Below are 25,031 nucleotides of genomic sequence, written 5' to 3'. Positions count from 1 at the left end.
CCACCTGTCCCCCTGGGAGAGCTACTGTGCATTCTCTAAGATAGGGCAGTGCTACCTACCATCTTTCATTTATCTTTTGGTTGGGTAAATGTCCTTTACCAGTCCCTCCTCCTTCTGCTCCTCTAGCCCTTCATACTATACCTGTATTGATGGAGTGTACTGTGTATAGAAAAGGCACGCGCTGTTCTTAAAGAGTTGTCCTGCTTCAAAGCTCCATTTGACAGTGTCTGCAGTCTGAAATACCTCTGTGCACATCCCTTATGATGGCCCTAAAGGGGAAGGGCTGAGATCTGCCTGTGAGCATCTGTTGTGTTCCTTATCTGTACTTAGCCTTCCATAATAGCCCTTGCTACTGAACCCAGGACCTTTACAAAGAAGGGTTCTCATGGGACATCCTTCCACAGCCCAAAGAAACAGCCTGGACTATTGTTGTTGGTCTTGTTAGAAAACAACAGTATTGAGCGGTAGGTAGTCTGGGCCCTCAGAGTTTGTATTTGGCCCAATGGAGCCATGTTGTTCAACACCCACTACAGTCTATAATACACTGCAAGAATGCCTCATGCTTCCAGAGACGGAGCTGTGTCGGAAGCTGTTAGCATAGGAGTCCAGGCTGCTCTTTAGATGATCGGGTTGTCTTGACTTAGATTTATACACAGCAGGTGAATCTCATTAGCCCAAATTCACACTGCATAGACGAAGCTTGTAAACAGTCGAGACCTTCTTCCAGGACTGTATTAAATCTTCAGCCCATTTTGAAGCAGTGCATCTTGACAGTTTACTTTATTCCTTAATCCCAATCTACACATGTGGCTTTTCCTCCCCTTAATCTCATTGGATCCACAGAATGAGGTAACATTTGCTTGGTTTCAACCCTAGGGCTGTGCATAGTCCAGCTGTTGACAGCTGTATTAAAGGATGAGTGTAAATCTGCACCAGGATGGCCTGTGGTCTTGTTAGCTATATCGTGTGGGACTTTAATTCGAATTAGTTATACTAATTGTGCTGTCTGTAGTCAGAACAGCAGTCATACCCACAGCCTGGATGGTAGGAACTATAGGACACACAGGCTCTGGAGAACCAGCCCACCTGGGTTTAGGTACCTTGTTGGCCCTCTCTAGGCTTGCATGCACCTGGTGTCTACTTGTGACTGTATCCACATTAGTGCTTCTGTAAGACAGAGCTGATGACAGTCCTGCCTCTTGGGATTGGTGTGCACAGAAAATGAACCAGTCGTGGGAAGCATGGGGTGTCAGGAGTCTACTAGGTGCCTACTGAAGATCTTGACATCCCATACCTCTCCTTTCTGCACGTATTTACCACAGCACTGTGATCCTAAACGCAGTTCAGAGAGACTTCCTTTGTAAACAGCGCCCTTCCTTGCCAGATACTGCATGGACATGTTCGTCTTCTAACAGTAGCCCAGGGCCAGCTGCCATCTTTTCTTCCCTGACTTTTGCAGTCTCATGGCTCCTTGACTCTCGCCTCTGCCCTGTTGGTCTTCTGCACTGCAGCTGGAGTGCTGCTTGTGAACTGTTGCTTCTCTGCCCAGAGACACTACTGACCTCCTACTCTATGAGGAGGGGTCTCCTTCCAAACCCAGCTGACTCGTCCCTCCCCATGTTGCTGGTGCCTCAGCATATTGTCAGTATGTGCTCACTTGAAAGCAACCTCTGAGCAATGGTTCCACATACCACACAGTGCCTGTCACTGCGGGGTACCCACCAAGCGTATCTGAAGTGAAAGAATGTGCTCTTTTTCAGTGGGATCCCACACCAGACCTGAGAGCTGTGCACTTCCCAGAAGGGAGAGCACTTGCTTCTGCACCTCCCAAAGCACAGGCCTGGGCCAGTCTGACTGCCAGCGTGTGCTATCTGCTGTGCTATGTGATGCTCCTGAGACCAAGATTCAAGAATCTCAGTGTCTTGGAAGTGTTGCCATATTGGTTTTGTTCCTTATCGTCTTATTTCTCAATGGTTGGTTTCTATGGGGCACATGGTCACAAAAGACCAAGGAGGGCCAGCGTTTTGGTCCCTGCCTTTCTACTCTCATTCTTGAGCACATCTTCCCACAGCATCCCCAGCTGGAAGCCCACACCAAGAAGAGAATTCTCTTTGACTTTCAGTTGTATTACCAGATCCTAGTTGTAGAAGGAGTGCATTTCATTGTGACATTTTCAGGCATCTGTGTGGCGTGCATTGATCACGGTCTTTACCCACTTCCACCTAGGAAAGGGTGATTGCACCTGGTTCTGTCTTGTACTTGTATTTACAAGTTCAGAACTGTGCGTGCTCGTGAGAGTCTCTGAGTGCACAAAGGAAGGCAAATGCTACGAGGATAAAGTTCATCCGCTGTCCAGTTCAGCAGCAGCTGATGTGGGCACTATGCCCACAGCTCACAGAATGCTGCTGGGTTCTTGGTAGTGCCAGAGATGGAACTCGGGACTGGTGCCACCCCACTCTCCAGGGAGGACCTTCAGATTGCCTTGGGTGCTGCTTGGTTTGTCTTTGGTGTTTTCTTTAGTTTCTGTAGCATAAGAATAGAGCCTGACTTGACACACTCTAGGCCATTACTCCCCACTAGCCACAGCCCTATCCGCGGGTGCTGGTTAAAAGCATCAGCTTCACTCCATAACTAGTGGGCTAAAAGGATCTGGAGCCCTAAGCAAGCCACTGCCCTGTAGTGAGCACGGGTCCTCGGAGACCTTCTAGCCACATCCTCCAGGAAGAGGTGAGTAGGCAGACCATGGAAGCAGAAACAGGAAGGACAAGTAGGCCTCCCTGGAAGATTGTGCCCCATCCTGAGTACTCTCTAATAGTTCCTACTGACAAGCCTGCATGCTGTCTGGCCCTTTAATGCCACCCCCCCAACAGAAGGTGTCAGCACAGTTTTATAGATGAGAAACTGCAAGTGAAGAGCTTCCACGACAGATGCAAGGTCATGTCCTGTACGGCCAAAACTTGCAGCGAGCTCCTTGAAACACCGGAGCCCTGGGCTCCTCTGTCACCCTTTGTCATTATCCGTAGAAAGTTACCATGGGTTCACAGACATACCAAAATCTCCTAAAACGTGGGTGAATGGCGGAAACATGTTGAAGTGAGTTGAGATTTTTTTAAGCTCCTTAAAAGAATGATGGTTTTGATAAAATTTAATTTTGGTAGGAAATGCTTTCTGAAAATACTTGAGACATTTCCAGTTCTATTTTCTCCCTACACACAGGCTTTATCAAATGATTGTTTTGTTGATAAATTTAGTGTTGAGTTGGGACTTACATGTAGTCTGTACCTACCCTCAAAGGGAAAGGGGATTTTATAGTTTCCATTCATTCTCATTAAAATCAGAACATTTGCATCGTAGCTTTTACATCTAGTTCCAGGAATTTTAAGCAGTCTGATTGTATGGAAGTGGGTCGTATTAATTGCAAATGGGCTCGACATCTGCTTGCTAACATGGAGGGCTTTTTTTTAGCCCCGTTTTGTTTTTATATACGATCTTCCAGAGTGGTTAGGGGAGAGCTGCTGCTTCTGCGCTAGAAAGCCAGGGTCTCAGAGGCTTGGAATGCACCCATAAAAATGAATTTAAGAGCGAGTCTCTGAAAGTTCTTGAACTGGGAGCGATTAGACATCTGAGAGTTGATGGGTTTTTATCCACAGTCTGTTAGGAAGCTGTCTTCTGTCCTTGGAGCCTCCATTAGTCAGCTGCTTGGAGGCCAAGGTTATGGTCTCTTGACTCTGGAGTAAGCATGAGGCCCAGTTCTACCTGCAGTGCAGGGCATGAGGTGGGCGTGAATGAGGTCTGATGGGACCCCAGCAACCAGTGACTCTCTAAACAGGCAGTTAACTTCTTCCCTGGTGCTAGTGTGGCGGTGATGCCCACAGTAGGTCTCTCAGCATACTCTCTTAAGGATGCCAGCGTGTACATTACTGTGCACTGAGGCGCTCGCCAGCTAAACAGCTCAACCGTTTGCTTAGCTCTTTTCAGTGCCTTGACTGAAGCAGCTGCACACACTGACTCTTCATGAGAAGAGTGTTTTGTCTACCACTTCTAGCTCCAGAGCAGACACTTCACCTGGGCCTGTGGAGACCCCTCGTTATAGAGTATGCTCCCGGCATCATGGTTGTGAAGAACGTCCCTGCTTACTTTAGCATTAGTAACAAGCATTTGTCTCCTGGATCAGAAAATCACCGAGAACATTTAACTTAGAACTTAACCTGCACACACGCTGGTTCTTGCGGACAGCTCTTTGTTTTGTGGTGTTTATTTGTTTGTTTTGGTGGGTTTTAGGTTTTTGCTGGTTTGATTTGGTTTGGTTTTTTAACTGCCAGCTTAAGGGAGAAGCAAGGACTAAACCTTTTCATGCCTCCTCTCTGTGTCAAAGTGAGTGACTAGCCAAGATTAGGGAAGGAGCAGGAAAATATGGAAATGATGACATGTCTTCTAGAGTGGGCGACGTTTCCCTGTGGTACTTTCCTGACCCACAGTTCCTTGCCTAGGAAGGTACAGTTGGCATTTGCTGTGTGAGTAAATTGTTAGATGTTCAGAGGTCTTTGGATGATTCTAACACTGTGTGCTATGGGATTCTGGTTAGCTACCCAGAGTGTGTGGCCTCCCATTCCTAGAATCAAGGGTTAAACATGAGATGTTTCTTTTTCCTGCATGTCCTTTACTTGCGTGGCTCTCTGCTGCCCTGCTTGCAAAGCAAATAGTTCTAGGAGTGTTCAGGAGAGGAAGGGATTTGAACCAGCGACTCCAAATCCTTACTCTCTGTGTCTTAGAAAGGTGGCAGGTGTTAGGAGTAAGATTGGCTGCCTAGAGCTGAGCAGAGCGAGTTGGTGCACGAAGGGCAAACCTGCCTTGGAACCTGTGGCCTTGACTTCGTTAGCATCAGGCTTCTGAAATAGCGAGTTCTGGTAGTTGCAGGAGGTCTGTGTCTTCTTGCTGAAATCCTCCCCAGTGCACCATGGCTGTATTCCCCAGTTAGTCCCTCTTCCCACAGACTGAGGCTTGTTACCCAAAGGAAGGATCCTGGCTAACCCTTAGTACAGGGAAATCATTTAGAGCACTTAATTTGGGCTGACTCTTTATTGGTGCACTATTGCAATTAAGTTAGATTAATGAAAGGTAAATTCCAGTCTATACATGAAAAAAAAAATCTCTTGTAAAGATCCTAATTAGAGTGTGTGTTTATTTAGCCTCTCGTGCTTTAATTGCATCCGTCTTGCTATTTACAAACAGGCATCATTAAAGAGTAATGAGTATGTGAAGAGCATTGATACTAGCAGCAGATGGGGGGCATGGAAGTCTGCTGCTGGGTATGATATTCAAGTGAAGGAGATTGCAGAGTGATGCTGGCCGGGGAGGGGAGGGCAGAGCAGGCAGGCATTATGCAAGGCAGCAGCTTGTCCTTCGCTGCAGAGGGCTGGCTGCTTTTAATTTGTTGCAGCAGTGTAATCTGTAGAGGGAAACAGACACCTCGCACAGTTTTCCGCAACCTTAGCCAGCCATGCCAGGTGGAGGCATCCCGTCCATCACCCCCACCCACCCACCCAAGGCGGTAACACACACACACACCTTGCCTCCGCCACTGGGCCTGCTCTGTGGGACATCTGCCCTTCAAGCTACAGAGGTACCTGGGGGCTGGGAAAGCCATGCAAGGTGTGGGGCTTTCCTCACATTACACAGCTCTGAGCCCTTTAGCAGCCTTTCAGAAAATCCAGACGTGCAGTAAAGTGAGAAATAAGCTTCTGGTGTTTCCTTGGCACCTCTGATATCACATCTCAGGCTTACATAACTTAGTTGTTCTTGGAGGCAGACGCAGCTCTGTCTCCCTTAGGTGGATGCTTAGTCACTCATGTTCTGCCCCCACCTGACGTAAGTGTAGAAAAGCTGAGGCTCCAAATGGAAAAGAGAGAAGCAGATGCAAACAAGAGACCAGTGATGATCCTGGCTATATCACATCTCTAATTCTTGGTATCCATCTTATTCTGGGGCTTACCTCAGTACTGGGGTGCATGTTGGGACGCCGCTTTAAACCTCAGCACTAGCCGGGTGGTGGTGGCACACTCCCTTAGTCCCAGCACTTGGGGGGCAGAGACAGGCGAATCTCTGTGAGTTCAAGGTCAGCCTGGTCTACAAGAGCTAGTTCCAGGACAGGCTCCAAAGCCACAGAGAAACCCTGTCTCGAAAGAAAAAAAACAAACCTCATCACCAAAAATAAGTAAATCCCTCCCATTAATCAGCTCCAGGACTGGGGACGTGGCACTTTCCAGAAGACTTGCCGAGTTTGTGGGGAGACCTGGGTTTGATGCCTCGCTCTACCAAGAACCAGGTTTAAAATCCAGGTGTCAAAATGGCAACTCAAAGAAAGTCCTAGTTGCATGATATTTATAGGGATAAACAAAAATCTAAAGTTCAATGCCTTGGTTTCCCCTTGTTCCCCGTGTCCAGCTTAGTGCACACAGTTCTGGAACTGCATTCTATATAAATGCAAAGTGCTCGTGTCGTGTAGGAGCTCGAGTGGAGCTAGGTTTCTCCAGGGAGTCCTCCTGGGTGAATGAAGCCCAGCTTTCATTTATTTTAAATCAGGTTATAGGAACGCAGAGTTTTTGGTACATTTTATGTTTACCTTCAAACAAACTCAGATTAATTTTAGGCCACTTTAAACAGAAGTAAAATGTTTTTATTCAAACTACCACATTTATTTAAGGGCACAGATAGCTGCATTATGCAACCCAGAAGGGTCCAGGTTGGGCTGTGACGTGTCTCTTTTGTAGTTGTTAACTTACAGCTGTTCCCAGTTTCAGCTCACAAAACTGTGGGGCATTTTTTCCATTCATATTAATTGGATTTTAAAGTGACCTTGTCCATGTATTGATTTGAATTAAAATTTTCTACATCAAGGTCAAGTTGGCATACATCTTACAGACAAAATATTAAAACAGCAAGTGCTGCCTAACACAGTATTGACAGAAAAAAATGGAAATTTAACAAAGCCAGGTTTGCCCCGGCGGGCACTGTCATACCATTCTAAGTGGACTGGCAGGTCTGCGTGCTGACCACCACCTCCTGGTCCCCACCATCATAGAACTGCCTCCTTTAAGTAGGCAGAGAGCGTCCCTGTTACCCAGACTGACTTTAAGGTGAGCCTTCAGCCCACAAAGGGTACTCAGGGAAAGTGGGGCGGAGGACTGTTAGGATCCTTTACGCAGTGTGGGATTTTCTCTAGCCCTTTGTCCTGAGTCCTTTCTCAGAACTGCCCCTCAGCATGCTTTTCTTTGTCATTTTAAAAGTAACTTAGTAACTTGGCCTTTGCAAAGGGGAGCCTTCCTTCCCTGTCATTGTCATTTCTGTAACTGCCCAAGGCCATCTGATTGTCTGGGGCTCGACCTGGAGGTTTGGAAGAGCCCACACTCCTCTGTTTCCCTCCTTTTCAGCCCAACAGCAACGTATGTCCGTTATTTGTTGATGTTGGGGGGGGGGGGGGTGCGCGTGTTTGCACACTCGCAAACAATGTGCAGGTTAAAGGTTGATGTCGGGTGTCTTCCTTCACTACTTCCTGCCTTATATCTTAAAACAGGACCTGTTATTTCTCTCCAGAATGCCGCAGTTTGGCTAGTCTCACTAGACAGCTTGCTCCAAGGATCCCCTTTCTTATGCTGGGATTACAGGTTGGCATTTATGTGGGTGCTGGAGATCCATCCTCCAGTCCCTATTGTTTATATAGCAAGCACTCCACCCACCCAGTCATTGCGCCATCCCTACACTGGTGCTGCTCGAAGCTGCCATCTCCCTGTTCTTCTCGTTTGCTTCCGTGATCCCTTCATGAAGCAGATGTTGTACACATCAGCCATGCAAGGCATCCCTGGCCTCTCAGAAGTCAACTCCTTCTTAGGTAGGCAGATCTCTGTGAATTTAAGACCAGCCTGGTCTAGATAGCAAGTTCCAGGACAGCCAGAGCTATTAACACAGAGAAACCCTGTCTCAGCGGGAAGAAGGAAGGCGGGCAGGTAGATTTTCCATCAGAGACTCTGACTGCCCCCCATCTTTGCTCCTGCTCCCCTCTTGCTCTATCCTGCACTTGGTTTAAGAAGCTTCAATGAAACTCAGGCCAATGCTTTCCCCTGGCCTTCTTGTCTTCTGATCCTGTACAGAGCAGTTTTTTCTCCACCACCTCCTCTGCCCTCCAAGAATGTCCAAGCACAGGAGCAGGCCTCCCAGAGCTCACATCCCGTCTTGGCACATTGTGGGTGCCTAATAAATATCTGAGTGTACAAGGAATCTGCTATATGTCACCATGTCACTCATGTCATTTTTCACGCACCGTCCTTTCCTGAACAAGCCCCTTCCTTCATGACTCCAGTGGCTCTTCATCTCTTACCTGCCTGTCACCTGCCACTAGACCGATAGCTCCATGAACTGTGTCCATTTACCTTTCTAGGTGCTAATGCCTGGTCTGCACATATTACATATTAACGCGTAGACAGAGGAAGGAACGCAAGGGCAAGACATTTGCATTCCAAGGTAGTTCTGGGCTGTGTCGTCTGTCTGCCTGTTTCTCCGGCCTCCTTTCCGCATCCCTTCTCTCCTCTCATTCAGTCCTTCTCATAGTATTGTCCTTTCTCCCTTCAACTCCTGCCTTCTGCTGCAAAGAGGCAAATTCACAGCCTACCAAGATGTGCTCCAGTAGAACCTTCCCTACCAGACCACCTTGTGTTCCCTTGATCCCATTGCGACACCCAGTCCGTCAGGTTCTCCACGCAGAGTACCCTGGGCAGGGGCTCATGCTCTGCTAGGTTCAGGTATAAGGCTTGTGCTAGGGAAGGACTGCTTTCAAGGCTGTCCGCAGTGCCCATTGTTTGTAGTATGGTCAGAAATCACTGGGCTGCTTCTTCATCAGCTAGCCCATGGCCATCCTCACTCCTTCTGGTAGAGCTCTGTGCATGTCTATATCTAAGCATTAACGTCGACTCAGTTTGCTTTTGATGATCCCTAGCAGCACAGGGGAAGCATGGTCCATTCTCTTCTTTCTTTGCATTTCTGTTGTTGAGAGGAAGACAGATAGGATTGTGAGGAATTTTATGTCTGTAATACAAAGTGAAAATGATTCTGTGACTCTGCCATGAACCTTTCTGTGAAACCCTGCAATCAGGGCAGCTGTGGATTTTCTAGAGAGACAAGAGTTAAGGAAAGTGAAACCACTAATGTCGATGGCTTCTTAGCAAATGATTCAGTTCACCTATCAATGGACTGAGCCACCTGATGAGAAATAAACCGTATTAGACGGCATATTTAGTGATTATTAAAAATAATGGCAACAGTAATATAGCAATTGCCACCATGGCATGGCTCTGGGAGACAGTAGCACCAACTGTGGTCCTCACAGAGGCCCCACCTTGAAGAGGAGGCCAGGGTTCACTGGGTGGCTTCTCCCCGGCCATACCATTCTGTTGGTGGCAGAACAGAATCTGAACTGCATAGCTCCTGTGCCTTTACCCTGTGCAGGAATTACCCTACAAAATGACTAGCTGACTCCTTGCCTTTTGCTTAATAATCATATCCACCCTTGTTCCCCTCTCCTGTCAACCGGCTAAAAAAGTGGGCCATTTTCCAAGATGGGTACCTTGCCCAGACACACTGCCAGTGGGGCAGAGCCAGAATCTGCCCAGGACTCTAAGGGAACACTGCTGTCTGTCTTGTTAGCAGACTCATTTTACCTGCCTGCATTTCCTGGTCCTTGTCAGCAGGAGAATAGAAAGTTCTGCCACCCTTGTAGCTGTTTGACTTTGTGTCTGAAACCTAATTTCTGGGCAGGAGTCTCTGCCCAGTTTGAGTTTCCCTTCCTTTATTTGCCCTCCACCTGTGACATGATGCTCTACCATCAGAGGCATGTCCGAGTCCTTCATGTGAACATACCCTGAAATGTGGAGAGACCTGGTTCTTCTCTATGCTGGTCCTCAGTGTGCTCTGGTTTCCTAGTCACAGCCCCACGTTCCCTGGAGATGTGCTTGCTGTCCTGTCCTCACAGATCCCACACTCCCATCTTGCAAAGTACAGCAAACAGCCCATGCTCTTGACCCCATCCTTGCCAGTGCTTGAGCCTTTCAAAGTCAGCCTGGCTCAGATGTTTGCGTCTCCAGCCAGCCCCACAGTTTCCTAGAAAGAAGCAGCCACCAGCACTCTGCGTCCTCGTGCCCCTTGCTGCTGCAGCTTCCAGGCTGCTGTTTGGAGGACAATTCTGCCCAGCATGACTCTAGCAGGGCTGCACATATCCAGCAGCTGTGTGGAATCCAGAAGGCTGGCTTCTCAAATGCACTAAAATTAGACAAAGCGGGTACATTATTAGCGTCTTATCACAAGGCCATAGGTGAGGGAAGCCGGAGTCCTAGGGGGTAGGGTTTAAAGGTACTTAGCACAGTGCCAGAGAAGATTGCTGAGAGGCTGGAGGGTCAGGTGACTCCTGACTCTGTGGTCACTGTTGCTGGCATTTGGATTCAGGGGCCAGGCAAGGTATGGGGAAACAGCAAGAGGTAGCTCCTGGCCTTGCACAGAAAAACAATGACCTTGGACTCAAGTCTCCAGCTTCCTTCTGTTAAAAATGGAAATAAGACAGCTGCCTGGGCTGCTTCTGGGGTTCTTAGAGGAGTGCTCGGCGCCATGCAAGCATGCCCCATCCTTAGTGAAAGAGGTAAGCCCTTCTCTTCAAAGAGAAGGCCCCCAAGAAGCTATGCAAAGCCTGGGTGCCCTGCCTGGTGTTTTTTCCATTCCTCACCTAAGAACCTTCCTAAGAGGAGTGCTCTTGGAGCACCCCTGGGACTACCCCTGAGCACAGCTACCTCCACCATGAGCCTTTCCCTCTCTGGCCTTCACAGGCATCCACACATAGATGGCATACAAACACACAGACACATATACCCATAAATAGAAATAAATCCCTAAAGAGATAGACGGTGATCAAGGTGGGGACTAGAACCTCTGCAGTCATTCAGTTCTCCGAACCAGTGTCTGGATCCGTCTCATGTGATAAATAAACTTCAGTCAGGATCTTTCGCTTCATTCTAGTCCTCCCGAATTAGTCTGGAGGAAGTTCCTGAGGATCGTAGTGAAGAGAAAAATGACTCCTAAACACCCTAGAGGGGTGTGTGTGTGTGTGTGTGTGTGTGTGTGTGTGCCTGCCTTTCTGCCTCTACACCTCAAAGCACTTCTTAGATTGCAGCAGGCCCCTTAAGGCTTCAACCTTGTTTGTGTGAAAAATCATTCATGGATGGCTTTAAAGAGTGGTGGCTTTTTTAAAGTTAAGACATCCTCTCCCCAGAGCAGGGCTCAGAAATGCAGCCAGCTGTCGGAGTAGCAAATCCTGTGATGTCCCCTTCACCGCCGGCACGCGTGTACTGTGTTGGGTCAGGGGCCATCTGGCCTGGGTTCCTCGGCATGTGATCAGCATGCCTCCCCCAAATCCTGCACGTAAATATTACTCATCACAAACTGCATTGGCCGTGCACAGACTGCACACATGAGTGGCCGGTCACCTCTGCTGCCAAGAGGTGGTTATCAGGAGGATAGCCCTCCAGCCGCCAAGTCCATTGGGTTTTTGTCAGTGAAAGAGCTGAACCAAGTATTTCTTCCCTTTCTGGCTTTCCTCACACTTCCTCTCCTGTCTGTGACTCCTGATCACAGTGAGCTAGGATCCTCTCAGGAGAACGCAGCTTGACTGGTAGCTGCCAGTGACTACCATCCACACAGAGCACGGCTGACCCGCTGGAGACTGGCAGTGCCAGCAGGGAGGCCCCTGCTCAGGAAGCATTGCTTCCTTGACCATCTTTGCAAGTGTGCTACTTACACTCACTGGACCGACTGCCACAAGTGGTGAGCTCTCGGGAGCTGTGTTGTTCAGTATAGGAAAGTGTTACCTTGGCAACAGCAAGCATGCTTCATTACCAGATGGCATTAGCTTTTATCTGTGACACCCCATAGCCATTGCCAAGAACCAACCCATAGCCCCTGTCAGTGAACATCTTGCTTCTGACTATGGCAGCCTTGGCAGGGTGTGGAAAGATGTCTGCGGCCCATCTGCAGTGTGCTGTATCCGTCCATCAAAAGCCCAAGGTCACTACAACCTGGTGCATCCAGATATGCTAGAAACTTGTGCTCTCCACATATGGGAGCATCTGGCTCACTGGGTGGCATGTTGTAGAATGTGCACCTAGCTCCATACTGATGACTAGTGTGTCCACTCCACCATGTCACACTTGGAAGGATGCTTTGTCACCCTCAATAAGTATTAGAACCTACACTCCCCCCACCTTTTTTTTTTTAATTTTCTCAACCAGCGCCTCCCCATTCCACTTCTAAGCAGATAGGCATGAGAGACTGACTCGTCCTATGTCACACTTCATGTACGTGGCACCTGTGGGAAGGAAGTCCATGCAAAAGAGCAGGCCCTTGACCTGTTCTGTACAACAGATGGCCATCACTGGGGTCAGTGATATCTGGCTGATCAGTCTTGTGGCAGCTTTAATCTTCCCTGACTTGCAGGCTGGCGGGTTCTTTCTGCCTAGAATTCACTCATGAGACCCACCATTTTATTTGTTCTGGAAGTTTAGCACCATGGTCTGTAGCTTCCCTACAGCCTTGAGTGTGGCAGCAGGAGGGAGGCTAAGCCCCAAGTGGTAGTGTTGAGCTGGGCGGTCGTTCTGATTGCTCTGCTGCTAGCTGGCCTCAAACCATTGCTCCTTGAGAAACTCCAGCGCGGCTTCAGGCTGAGGAGCCATAGCCCCTACTGAGCCCTTCCTCCATGTCCTTCGCAGTACTGCACAGCTGGCATCGCCAGCCCTGCGACAGAGGCAGCCTTGTCTCTTGACAGAAGTACTTCACTCAGAGGTGCAAGGAGTCCAAGCCTCCCAGCAACAGAATCAAGACCTAACTCAGTTTAGATACAGCATCACCAAGAGCTGAAATTCAAAAGGCTCTAATCTCGCCTCTACAACTTAGATGCACTCTAGAGTCCTTCCCTAACGGGCTCCATAGCCTCATGGAAATGGAAAGACAGTAAAACAAACCAGTGCAAGTGTGCTGAGCCTCAGCGGCCCTCACATCAGTACAGTGGGCTCTTGCCAAAAGCCCAACCCCTGCCTCATCCCCTGGCTACCTGTGGAAGGGTGAGACACGTCCATGCGCCCTGGGAAGGCATCTGGGAGTGCAGACCCACCTCAGGACGGGAGCCTAGTGGACAGTAACTTCTCTCACCTCTTCAGCCAGCAGAGTTCACGCTTCAGCAAAGCATAGGCGAGGTCCCAGCTCGGGCTGATGGAGTGAGTGCATCAGTCCTCGTACGGCCCACAGTTGATTGGATCATGGCGTGAGCAAGTACTTATTCTTTTCAAAGTAGTATTTTGAGGACTGTTGGAAATCTGCTAATGTTGGACAGTTGCTGTTTTCTAGACATGAGTTCTGTCCCAATTTGACTTCTTATTTGCAGAGCCCTTGTCTTTACAGATGCATACTAGAGTATTTACAGAGAACTGACACCATTTTCGTTACTTGGCTCACAGTAGTATAGGTAGAAGTGACACTAGGTGGCCAGGAGGTAGGGCCATAGGGGGATTTTGGTTTCAATTTTGTTTATTTTTAGACAGTCTCACTAGTTAGCCTTGGCCAGCTTGGAAGTCTATAGAGACCAGGATGACCTCAAACTGACAGAGAGCCACCTGCTTTAGCCCCAGGTGCTGGGACAAAAACCAAGCACTCTCACACCCTACTTACTAAATGGTTTTGTTTTGTTCTTTTAAACCAAGGTGGGGGGTGGGGTGGAGAGATGGCTCAGCAGTCAAGAATGCCTTTTGAAGAAGACCTGAAGTTTGGTTCCCAGCACCCATGTTAGACAGCACAAAACTACTGGTAACTCCAGTCCTAGAGCATCTGGCTCCTCTGGCCTCTGAGAGCACAAATGTGCACACCGCCCATAAACCCACACATACACTTTTTTTGTTCTGTTCTGTTTTGGTTTTTGTTTTTTCATGACAGGGTTTCTCTGTGTAACTGTCTTGGCTTTCCTGGACCTCCTTGTAGACCAGGCTGGCTTCAAACTCACAGAGATCCGCCTTCCTCTGTCTCCCAAGTGCTGGGATTAAAGGCTGTACTACCACCACCCGGCATACACATATTTCTTTAAATAAAAATTAATCTCTAAAGAATAAAAAACAAAATTTGGAGGTCAGGCATGCGGGTTCACACTCAGGAGCACTCAGGAGGCCAAAGCAGGAGGATTGCTCCAGGTTTAAGGCCAACCTGTGCTACCGAGTAAAACCTTGTCACAGACCACAATCCCCCACCCCTAAACACCTAAATTGTCATTGCTGTATTAGAGTGGCAGAGGAGTCAGGCTTGTTTGTTGTTCTCGGCTCAGTAGCCTCCTTTACTGGCAGGAGCAGCATGAAAAAGAGCGAAGCAGGTGTGTGAGCAGCTCTGGTTGGCAGGACAGCAGCTTGGCAGATTGTAGTGTTTGCCCCAGTAATTAGACTTCTGTGGATCTATCCTAAAATAGAAAGTACCCCATAGGATGACGAGAGGTTTCAGCCAGGTAAAGGTGCTGGCCTCCAAACCTAGCAACCTGAGTTGAGCCCCTGGAACTCACAAGCTGGACGGAGACCCTCTGACCTGTACACACACTTGTGCACACATGCACCCACACACATAGACACATACAATAAGTAATAAAATGTAACTTAGAATAATATTGACCCCCATGGAGTGGCCGTACTGGAAGTTCCTGCTGCCATCGTTTCCATTAGGGAAACTTGGAAACGTCTTAAGTGTGTGGTCGCAGGAGGGAAGTGGACAGGGCCCAGGGTAGCCACTAGCTAGACCAAGTAGCACCTGGCACTGTTTCTGAAGACTGTGAGGCAATATGGAGGAAGACCTATGGCATAATTATGTCAGAATTTGGTTTGCAGGTCTATATATTTGTACATGTCAGGAATATGAAAATCATGTATTGACTAATAGAAATATTTAAAGAAGTGTCTTAAAACCATAAATGATGACCTTCTTTAGGTGGGAAGCCATCATCTTCCTTCTGAGGCCCTTAGTGTGCCTTTCTAGGATCCCAGAAACCCAAATTCCTGAGACAATTTGTCAGTTAGTTAAAACCATCTAGATTGGGTGTTTGTAGAAGTCAGTTCTCAGTTACTGAGGCTTCTAGGCCAGCCTTCCTGTGTCGTGGGGGGCAGGCCTTTGGTCGTCAGGTCTGCCTCCCCTAAGTCCTGTGCTCTCCCCTGCCCTCCTTCCCTTCCAGGAGGCCCCTGCTGATCCCGCCTTTGTAGTGCATTTACATCCTTAAGTAGTGATTCTTGGGTACCTGAAGAATGTCACCTGTTTAAGAGTGCACAGTAAGATGTCTTTGTTAGCATCCTTAAATATAAACAAGTTTGTGTGTGTCTTAGCTCTTACCGTGTTTATGTTTTGCACAGGTAAGGCACACAAAATGGAAGGAGACATCATCCCAGAGTCTGTAAAGGGAGCTAGGTGTCAGGATGCTCATCATCACCCAGGACTACTGAAAGAACTGAGAAAGTAGTCATCAGAGGCAGAAAGCTTCAGGGAACAAGGGGACAAGAAAAGTTTGCTTGAAAGTAGTCTCTAGATACTGTCAGCCAGTTGTCCTGGAAGAGCAGGTTTGCTGTGTGGGCTGAGACTCTTAGACTAGCAGGGTGGCCTTTCAGCAAATCTGAGACCTCTAGTCCCATCAACATCCAAGACCACAGACCTCCAGTGGGCTCTGGACCAGGTCTGCCTCCCAGGACTCACCTGGGAACAGAGAAGGCATTGCCTGAGTCCCTAAGGAAAAACAGCATTGCTTCATTACTATGAAGAGCCTGGCGCTTCCCTGGCATTTTGGAAGCCTTTTTAGGTGTTTTCTTGCGTTGGGGGAGGGGGAAGGGGTAGTATTGAGACAGGGTCTCACTCTGTAGCTCAGACTGTACTCAAACTCACAGAGATCCTCCTACCTCTGTCTCCCAAGAGCTGGTGTTAAAGGCGTGTACCACTACACTCAGCTTTTCAGGTCTTTTCGTCTTTTTCTTTTCTTTTTTTTTAAGATTTATTTACGTTTGTGTGCATTGGTGTCTTGCCTCCATGTATGCCTGTGTGAAGGGAGGGTGCGGGCACCAGATCTCCTGGAGCTGAAGCTATAGACAGTTGTGAGCTGCCATGCGGGTGCTGGGAATTGAACCCAGGTCAGGTCCTCTGAAGGGAGCTGGAGAGATGGCTCAGCGGTTAAGCACTGCCTGCTCTTTCAAGGGTCCTGAGTTCAATTCCCAGTGACTACATGGTGGCTCACAACCATCTATAATAAGATCTGGTACCCTCTTGAGGACGAGACCTGGTCAGTTGTCCTCATCAGCTTAGACCATGAAACCCAGTATGGACAAGTTCAACAGAACTGCCATATACGGGCTGCCCATGCATGCTTCAGCGTTGCCAGGGCATAAATTCCAATTTTCAAATTTAGGTCCTCTGAAGGAGCAACCAGTGCTCTCAGCCGCTGAGTCATCTTCCAGCCTTTTAGATGTTTTCTCAGTCCATGGTGTGTGCTAGGATTCTGAGAGAGTAAGGCACTTCCTGCATGTCAGGACCGTGTTGCCCTTCTGGATAGGGAAACACACAGCCTCTTTCCTTTCCTTCAGGTTCTCTTGGGCGTTGTTTCTCCACTTTTCACCAGCTGTTTTTAGGCAGCTTCACCAAGGGTGCTGGGTGCCTGTTTCTTCTCCCTACATGGGTTCCACGTGTGTAAGCTTGGCCATGACACAGCTTGTCAAACCAAGATCAGAGGACCCTGGCCTTGGAAAGCAGAGCATTAGGTGCTCTACTGGGCAGATGGTGAGAGGTAGGAAGGCAAGGCTGTGCTGATGGAGCGAGCTAGGCTATCATTACCCGTATCACAGAAGAGTGTGCTTTGGCTGCGTCTGTCATGTACTTTAACGATAAGCACTGAGCCTTTCCTCTCTGTTCTCTGCTGCCTCGCTCTGAGTTAGGACAGATAAATGGTGGTTTCTGCCTTCACCCTCCAGCCCAACTCTGTGTGGTTTGCATGTTGAATGTGAGCATTCATGTACTCATGTACTTCACATCATGTACTCATGTTTTGACAGGTGACCTTGGGAAAGGTTTTGAAGGTGATTGTTGTCATGAGGAGCCTGTTCATCGACCGCACGATTGTGAAGGGGTATAATGAGAACGTCTACACGGAGGATGGTAAGGTGAGCATTCTGAACTCGGGGGTAGGGCTTCTTCTCTTCCCAGAATGGAGTTCCAGGTAAGTGATAATAAAAACCAGCACATCCACGAAGCACTCCACGAGCAGACTCGTCAGCATGAAGACGAACCCGTGACAGAAACTGCTTCATTCTCTCCACTTGCTGTTTCAAGCCTCTGCTGCTCACTCCAAACCCGGTGCCCTCACTTGAATTTCTAATTGATCACCTTAGACCCCAGTTGCCTCATTAGACGTGTCTTCTGAGGAAATAATTTTTTTTCCCCAAGTCAACCAGCGCATCAATAGCCCGGGGTTCGGCATTCTGCTTTTCCTAGAGCCATGTGAAAGACTCAGGTTAGTTTGACACAACCCAATAACACTCTTTCCTTGACGCTCACTAATGGCCCTTGGGAAGTCCCATCTCAGCTGCATGCTGAATACCTCAGCAGGAAGACCGTTTCTTACAGGTGATTTGTCTCACAGAACGCCTACTCTCCACAGCCAAGCACGCTGAGGGCCGCGATGTGAAGGCAGGTGCTTCCCCAGGTGAAGGGTTTCCTGGAGCGTTCGCCCGTTCACTGTGTGGACCTGTAGTTTCTTGAGCGCACACTCTCCATCTGGCTCTGTAGAAAGCTGCGGTGACGCTAATGAGAGCTGACAGCCTTCATCTGTGTCTGCTCCCGAGCGTGATGAGCACCTGCCCCACAGACCCACCCAGGTTCCCCTGCCACTCTCCAGCCTGATACCCCCTCCCTCTCTTGGGACCTTTTCCTTTCCTCATTTTAAATGTTAACATTTAAATGTGTTTGGTAATGGCTGTCGCCACTCAATGGCCACATTGTTATGAGAATAGACAGTTCTTGAAAAGCAGCTGGTAGCTGTGGCTTAGCATATCCTGGTGCTGTGTGTGCTCTGGTGCTGCATGTGCCCTGGTGTTGTGGTGTCCGGGTGCCGTGTTCGGGTTTACATTTGAGCCAAGTACCCAGTATTCATTCTCACAGTCCACACACAGGCCATGGCTATCAGAGAAGTGATTGTTCTTCCCAGTTCTCTGCCTGGTTTATGCAGATCTCCTGGTTGATTTCAAATCACTTTTTCTTTCTGGAAAAATCAAACTGTCCTTGGAGCAAGAGTGAGGCATGAGGGTGACAGCTGGTGGGCGTGGCCTGCATCGGATTCAAATTCTGCCTGGGTCAAATGAGCTGGGGTTCATGATTGCTGGTTTGCTGCAGATGCCAGGCATGCCTAGAGCATGCCTTCCAGGAAGACTGGCCAGTGGTGGGCATGCGGAAGGTCATTTCTCTGGGTCTTGTCAATCTTCAGTTGGAAGCTGCTTTAGTCACATCTGGTGTTATACTGCTGTTGCTCCCTTACCTGTGGATTGGAGATCAAGAACAAAGAACGGCTGTAACCAGCACTGTGGTGATATTTCGTTTGTATTTAATAAATAAAGCTTGCCTGAAGATCAGAGAGTAAAATGGCCAGTCACTGGCTCTTATCTCTACCTCATTCTGAAATGGCGATCTTGCCTCCAGGAATCCTTTGAATGAGACTGTGTCTGAGAGCTGTCTCTTCCCATCCTATATTCCCCTCTAGAGCTGGGATTAAAGGTGTGCACCACTACCACCTGGTTTCTGTGGCAAACTAGCGCAGCTACTGGGATTAAAGGTGCGTGTCACCACTGCCTGGTCTGTAAGGCTGACCAGTGCGGCTGTTTTATTCTCTGATCTTCAGGCAGGCTTTATTTATTAAAATACAAATGAAATATCACTACATTTCCCCTTTTTGTCTAAAATAAAAAAGACTAATTAAAATAAGAAAAACCATATACAATAAATACAATGACTATATACAGTACATACAGGCAATAAATACATCAACATGTCTAGTCCATTTGCATTTGACAAATTCAGAGAAAATATTCCATATCTGTCCTATCTTGGTGAGTCCAAAGTCTTGTACCTATTTTACTTTCTATCATGGCTTGCTTTCTGCATCAGGTGAACAAGGAAAACTATATCTATAACTATCTAGTCTTCAATTCACTCAGAGACCCAAAAAGGGAATGATATTAACTGAGTGAGCAAGAAGTACAAGCAAGCGACTTCCACAAAATATGAGAAATGACAGAAATAGCTGGCTGCCTGGACAGTCACCCAAAGTTCCTCTGCAACGTTGGGGCTTCCATCTTCAGCCTATAGGCCTAGCATATCTGACAGACTTTTCTGTGAAGCAGGATATTCTCAAGGGCTACCCCTCCTTGGCTTGACAGTGTTTGGCAGTCACTTTCTTTTGTGTCCTGCTTGTTTAATTAGGACAGCATACTGTCAGCAGTTGAGGCAAGGGCATTTTCTTGCCCAGTGGTTTACTTTTGCCACAAAGAAAGTAAAACTCTATGTAGAGTTTCTTCAATGCCCATTATCTTCTCTGAAGTAGACTGATACTGCCAGGAGCAGATATGTCTCACTGTCATAAAAAAGAGCCTATGTTATTAAAAGATCTTACATACTATTTTCTGTAGATCTCTGAAGTGTTTGAAGATGACCTGTCTTTCTAAAATATATCTTTGTTTGACCTTGAAAACATGTAATGTTACTATAAGTTTGGTTATAATAGGTGACTAATTACTAACCTGCATTTCCTTGTTATTCTAGACAGTTAGTAACTTTCAAGGATTAGAAATTTGCATTACATTATTAAATGAACTGTATAGGTACAGTACCTTGAAATTGTGCAACACAGCACCATGCTTGCAAAGTTACCAAATCAGGATGCAAATGAGCCACCCTTCAAATTCAGACCAGGTATGCCAACTGTGCTGTTCCGCTGACCAAACCCAAATTGTCCACAGTCACAAACAGGTACACCTGCACTCTGCCCCTGAAGAACAGTTAGAAAGTTAATAGTTAGTACTTTATACTACACTCAAAACAGGAAATTGGTATGTAGTCTCTACTGTGTCCCTCTTGAAGCCCCTCTGGTGGTTCGCTGCAGCAGGTGCTGCCACACTTTCTTCTTGCCCATCTCTTCCATGACTCCTGCTTCCCCAGGGTTCTCTCCTCCTTCTGTCCGCTCCTCTTAGCTCTTCTTGGCCATGTTATCCACACAGGGATCTCAGCTCTGGGGCCTCAACTCTTCATCTCCTTAACAAGGCTTCCACAACCCAATCACCTAAACCTTCCTACCTACCATCCCCAAGGGCTGGGCTGTCAGCAGGTGCTGGCTGTCACCTCTCTTAGATCTCACCCAGGCCCGCTATCTGCCGACTCATGTCCAGGCTTCAGTCTTCCTTCCCTCCCACGGTCTGTCCTACTCTCGGCCTACAGGTCAGCCTCCCCGGAGTAGGAGATAGGCATTAATATGTGTTAGGTACAGGACAGCCCTTGCACCCAAGTTGAAGAAATTCTGGGTTACAAATAGGTCCCCCTCTATCTTTATTTTGCAATTCCAAGGATAGAGCCCAGGGCCTCTCAGTTAGGTAAGTGCTCCCTCCACCTCAGAGACATCCCTCCCTCTATCCCAGCTAAGAAGTTAAGTTCTTTAGCCGTTCTTAGAGCTTTTGGTTTATGCATGTGCCTTATGAATGTGTAAGAGGTGCATGTTTTTCTCACAAGGTCCCAACTTTGTCCTCAGAGCACTTGTATCAGCAACTTGTACAACATGCTCTGAGGTCTGCTTTCGAAACAGGATCCAGACACCTTTGCAAGGTCTGACATTACCTGCCCCGTTCTCTGCATGTATCCAGTCCACTCCCCAGCCTTGGTGCCCACTGTGGCCCCTAGAACAGCCAAGCTGGTACACACATGTGCCACCCTAGTTCACCTGACAGATTTTTATCCCCTAAAATGTTGCGCGTATTTTCTCCAGGGCATGCCTCTCTCCATCCCAGTCTCCCTCCCTCCTGCTAGTGCCCTCCCACTAACACAGTTGGCCTAGTGGGTGTAACTCTTGCACTTCTGTGCACAGCCTGACCTCCTGGCCGTACTTTGCCTCAGACACTGTTGTCAGACTCTTGTTACAGAAACTGGAGCCGAGGGTTAGAATTGCTTATATGGACCAGTCCTGTGCCTGTGTTCTAAGGGTAGACCCTAGTGCCTGGAGCAGACCGGAAGCACTGCTATATAGGGACAGAGGCTGGTGGAATAGCCTACCTGAGGTGAAAATGCTTAGCTAAAATGGAAAAATGAAGAATCAGGAAGCAGTGGACATTGGAATCATAAACGATCGGACTAAAGGGGTGCACATGAGCCCACATACACACCCTCCGTGCGAAAGATTGCTGTCCCTCCACTATATAGCAGGAAGTGGGCATTTTGAGGGAATCTGGGTTTGAGGATGTCTAGCCTCAGAGTGTGGTAGGACAGGAACTTCTTGATCCCTTTTGCACCTATGTACATGGGCCCGTGTAACAGGTAGGAACCTCAAAATAGACCAAGACTGCCCGGGCCAGGCTGCTGTCCTGACACTGCTCCTCACCATGTGACTCGCCCCATTGTTTACAGTCTCTTTACACAAGAGAAGACACCACAAGTGTCGTTGAGTGCTAAGCCCATTGTGCACACACTTGTGTCGCACTCCTCAATAAAACGTAAGATTTGGAAAACACATTGAACTTAAGGTCTGGTCTGCAAGAACAACAGCGTCCCTGCGGCCTTTCCCTGGGGAAGAAGATGCATCCCTGCCTTGGCTGAACCGGGTCCAGGCTCAGGCTTGTTTTACTGTCATCGTCTGGAGCTCAGCCTGGGGTGGGTGCACTGGATGGGCTCAGAAGGCCTCTCATGGCCATAACCTCCCGCCGTTTGTGGTTGTCCAGTACAGCGCCATTTTAATGCTATGGCAATGGTCAGGCATTCCCTTCCCCCGACACAGCTTCCAGACCCAGTCAACATCCACCCCAGCACAGCCACCTTGCACTTTGCTGTAGCAGCCACTCCCTGATGCCCTGTCTCCTTACCTGTGATGCATATTTTTTATATCAAGCTCCAGTAGCCTCATTCCTCTCAGAATAAAACTGCTGTTCAGCCTTACCAACCACTATTCCCTGTAATCAGGGAGTGAGGGCCATGACGCGGCGTGCTGACAGACAGGGTGGGGAACACCTGGCCATTGTCCTGATTTTATATCAGTCAGACTTAAAGGATGGAAAAAATCGAGGTGTCTCAGTTGAATTTATCTTATTAGGGGATTTAGGTTATGTTAATGCTATAGCTTCATTAATTACCCCATATCAATAAAAAAAGGCAGCTTTTAGCCTCAGAGCGTAAGAGAGGAGAAGAAATGGTGGTATCAAAGGGAGCCTTCAAAGACAGCCAGAGCTGTCTCCAGGGTAATTTCTGATCCCGCATTCTTCCCACTTCAAAGTTGGATGTGTGTGTGTTTGGGTCGAGGGGGTTGGGGGAAGCTTGAATCTGATTTCTCTAATAAGTGTTGGCATCAGCCCCGTTTGATATTAGATGCAGGGAACATTTTGATTTGTTATAGCCTTTGAAATTGTTCAGACGACCTTCAGAAAAATGGCCTCTTGTTACTTCTGGAGAGAAGGGTGAGCGCTGGGAAAGGGGGTGACTCCAGCTGGATTCTATGCAGAGGGCGCCCCAAAGTTGTGCTTTCAGCAATGTTTTAGTAACAAATGCATGTCCTGATTGGAAGTGAAAAGCTGAAGAATAATAGAACAGTAACATTGCGTTCCTGGTGAGACTTACTTCCTCCCTTCCTCTGGAAGGGTGGGCAGACTCAAGAAGGTGACCACACAGAAGTTTCCATGGCTCTGAAAACTTGACCAGCTGCAGAGAAATCCTTCTCGGGTGCCCAGTCGTGTCCTTCACCCAGACTGACTTGTCTGTCACCCATTGGCCTTGCAAGATAGACATCCCTTTAAAGGTTTTCTTTAAAGGTTGAGGCCCCGCTGCGGCTTAGGAGCTTCATTTGGAAGTGTCCATTTTAGATCATTTAAAATTCTCTGTGTGCACCACCTTTTGAAATGAAATAAAGAATTGATAAGTTTCTGATAAGCTGCCAGCACTTTCGCATACTGCTAAATGAATGTTAGCGGTGATGATTGGCACAGCGGCAGGCCTGGCATGGATTTGTGAGGCTGAACTCCACAGGAGCACCCCCAGAGAGTTAGGCCAGTGACATTGTAGAGGAGCCCCTAAGTAGCATCCCATCTGAAGTCAAGCTGAGAGGTAGTCTCCTCCCAGGGTAAGCCCTGGGCCTCTGGGCATGGGCCTGGCTCTCAAATTTTCCACTACTTAACTGTGATGTTCTCTGAGCCTCGGTTTCCTCATCTGAGTTGGAAGAGGTTTCTGTGTGTCAGTACTGGGAGGGGACCCCTGCCGACTGTGACAGAGGTAACAGATCATCAAGGACAGAGTGACCTTGCCTTTAGCATCCGATCTTGGTCCTCATGGTCTTTTGACATCCTGGTGTCTGTCCTGAGAACATACTGAGCACCCACTCACATGCAGGGTTGCCCTTTACTCCCCTGAAAATAGACCCTGCCCCACCTGCACTCTCTGCAGCTCCAGATCCTCGGGCTGCCTTGGTCCTTCAGATCCTTCCAGCATTGTCCAGTGTTCTGGGGAGTTTCACTCTCTTCCTGACACCTTAGTTCAGAATAATGTCTTGTTCGCCGAGATGAAGGTTTGTAGTTTCCATAATGTTCCCTTTTTTAATATTGCAACTAGCAAAAAAAAAAAAAAAAAAAAAGTTAACAATGCCTTTGCAGCAAACAGACAAGAGCTAATAAATATTCACTGGCTCAGCCTTGGCTTCCTGGAATGAATTTCTGAGCTCTCCCTGGCCCTAAGGAGAGACAGGGCATCGACTCCAGAATGCTCATTTAAACAGCTTTCTCTGGCACAAACCTAGCGGAAGATCAAGTATAAGCCACCTGCCGCAGGTTCCCAGCAAAAGGAGAGCCCATTGTTACTGGGTCCCTTTCTCAGCCATGTGCACCAGGTAAATGGGCTGTATTGTCCAAGGCCTTGCTGTCCCAGATGGTGGAGTCATCCCCTAGCATTCTGAATGGCATATTTAAACCTTTCAAAAAGGAGGCACAGTGAATAGGCAAGGCATGTTTTGAGAATCCACAATTAAGCTGCAGAATCCTTCTTAATTAAGCCCCTGATCTTTTCTCTCGGTGTGATTTTTTTTTTATTTAAATATTTTATAGAGACTGAAGGTCTTCTAAATAATTGTTTAAGTAAAGTCTGCAACTTTGAGAGTGTGTAACTTCCACCTCTGTGTCTTTGTGACTTATATCCCTGTCTTTGTGTATTGTGTGTGGTGTGAACGGGCAGGAAGTGTCAACAGTGAGAACTGCCGGCTGGAATCGGGAGGAGAAAGAAGTTTCTTCCAAGTTCCAACACCAACGCTGCCCTTCCTAAAACATTGATTTCAAGTCTCTGGCACTGTGGTTTCGGTAGAACTAAGAGATGCAAAGTCATTCTCATTTGCCCTGTGTTCCCTGGACAGTCTTTAAATGCCGCGTTTGTTAAACCCTGGGCTGAAGTGCTGCACTTCTCCCACACAGGACTGGCACCCAGCACGATGGACAGTGTAGGAATTAACCATGTGTATTCTTTTAGTTTTATTTATTTTGTATCTACACATGTGAGTGCATGTGCAGAGGTCAGAGGACAACCTGCAGAAGTCAGTTCTCTCCTTCCACCATGTAGGTGCTTAGGATTGAACTCAGGTCATCGGGCTTAACAGCAGGTGCCTTTCCCACAGAGCCCTTCCTCTGGGAGTTCTGACAGCTGCTCTCATCACTGCCCCACACACT

The 25,031-nt window shown here is 47.9% G+C and overlaps 1 protein-coding gene across 1 annotated transcript in view; it reads left to right on the top strand.

Annotated features, from left to right (window-relative positions):
- Nucleotides 1–25,031, top strand: part of Med27 (mediator complex subunit 27) — a 180,657-nt gene that overhangs the window by 136,461 nt on the left and 19,165 nt on the right. Inside the window, exon 5 of the mRNA XM_048431902.3 lies at nucleotides 17,142–17,249. Coding sequence (XP_048287859.1) covers nucleotides 17,142–17,249 — 108 coding nt within the window. The remainder of the gene's footprint in view (nucleotides 1–17,141; nucleotides 17,250–25,031) is intronic.

This window comes from Myodes glareolus, chromosome 21, assembly GCF_982192425.1.
Source record: "Myodes glareolus chromosome 21, mMyoGla1.1, whole genome shotgun sequence".
In the NCBI taxonomy this organism is placed as follows: Eukaryota; Metazoa; Chordata; class Mammalia; order Rodentia; family Cricetidae; genus Myodes; species Myodes glareolus.
This window is presented reverse-complemented; position numbering and strand designations above follow the sequence as displayed.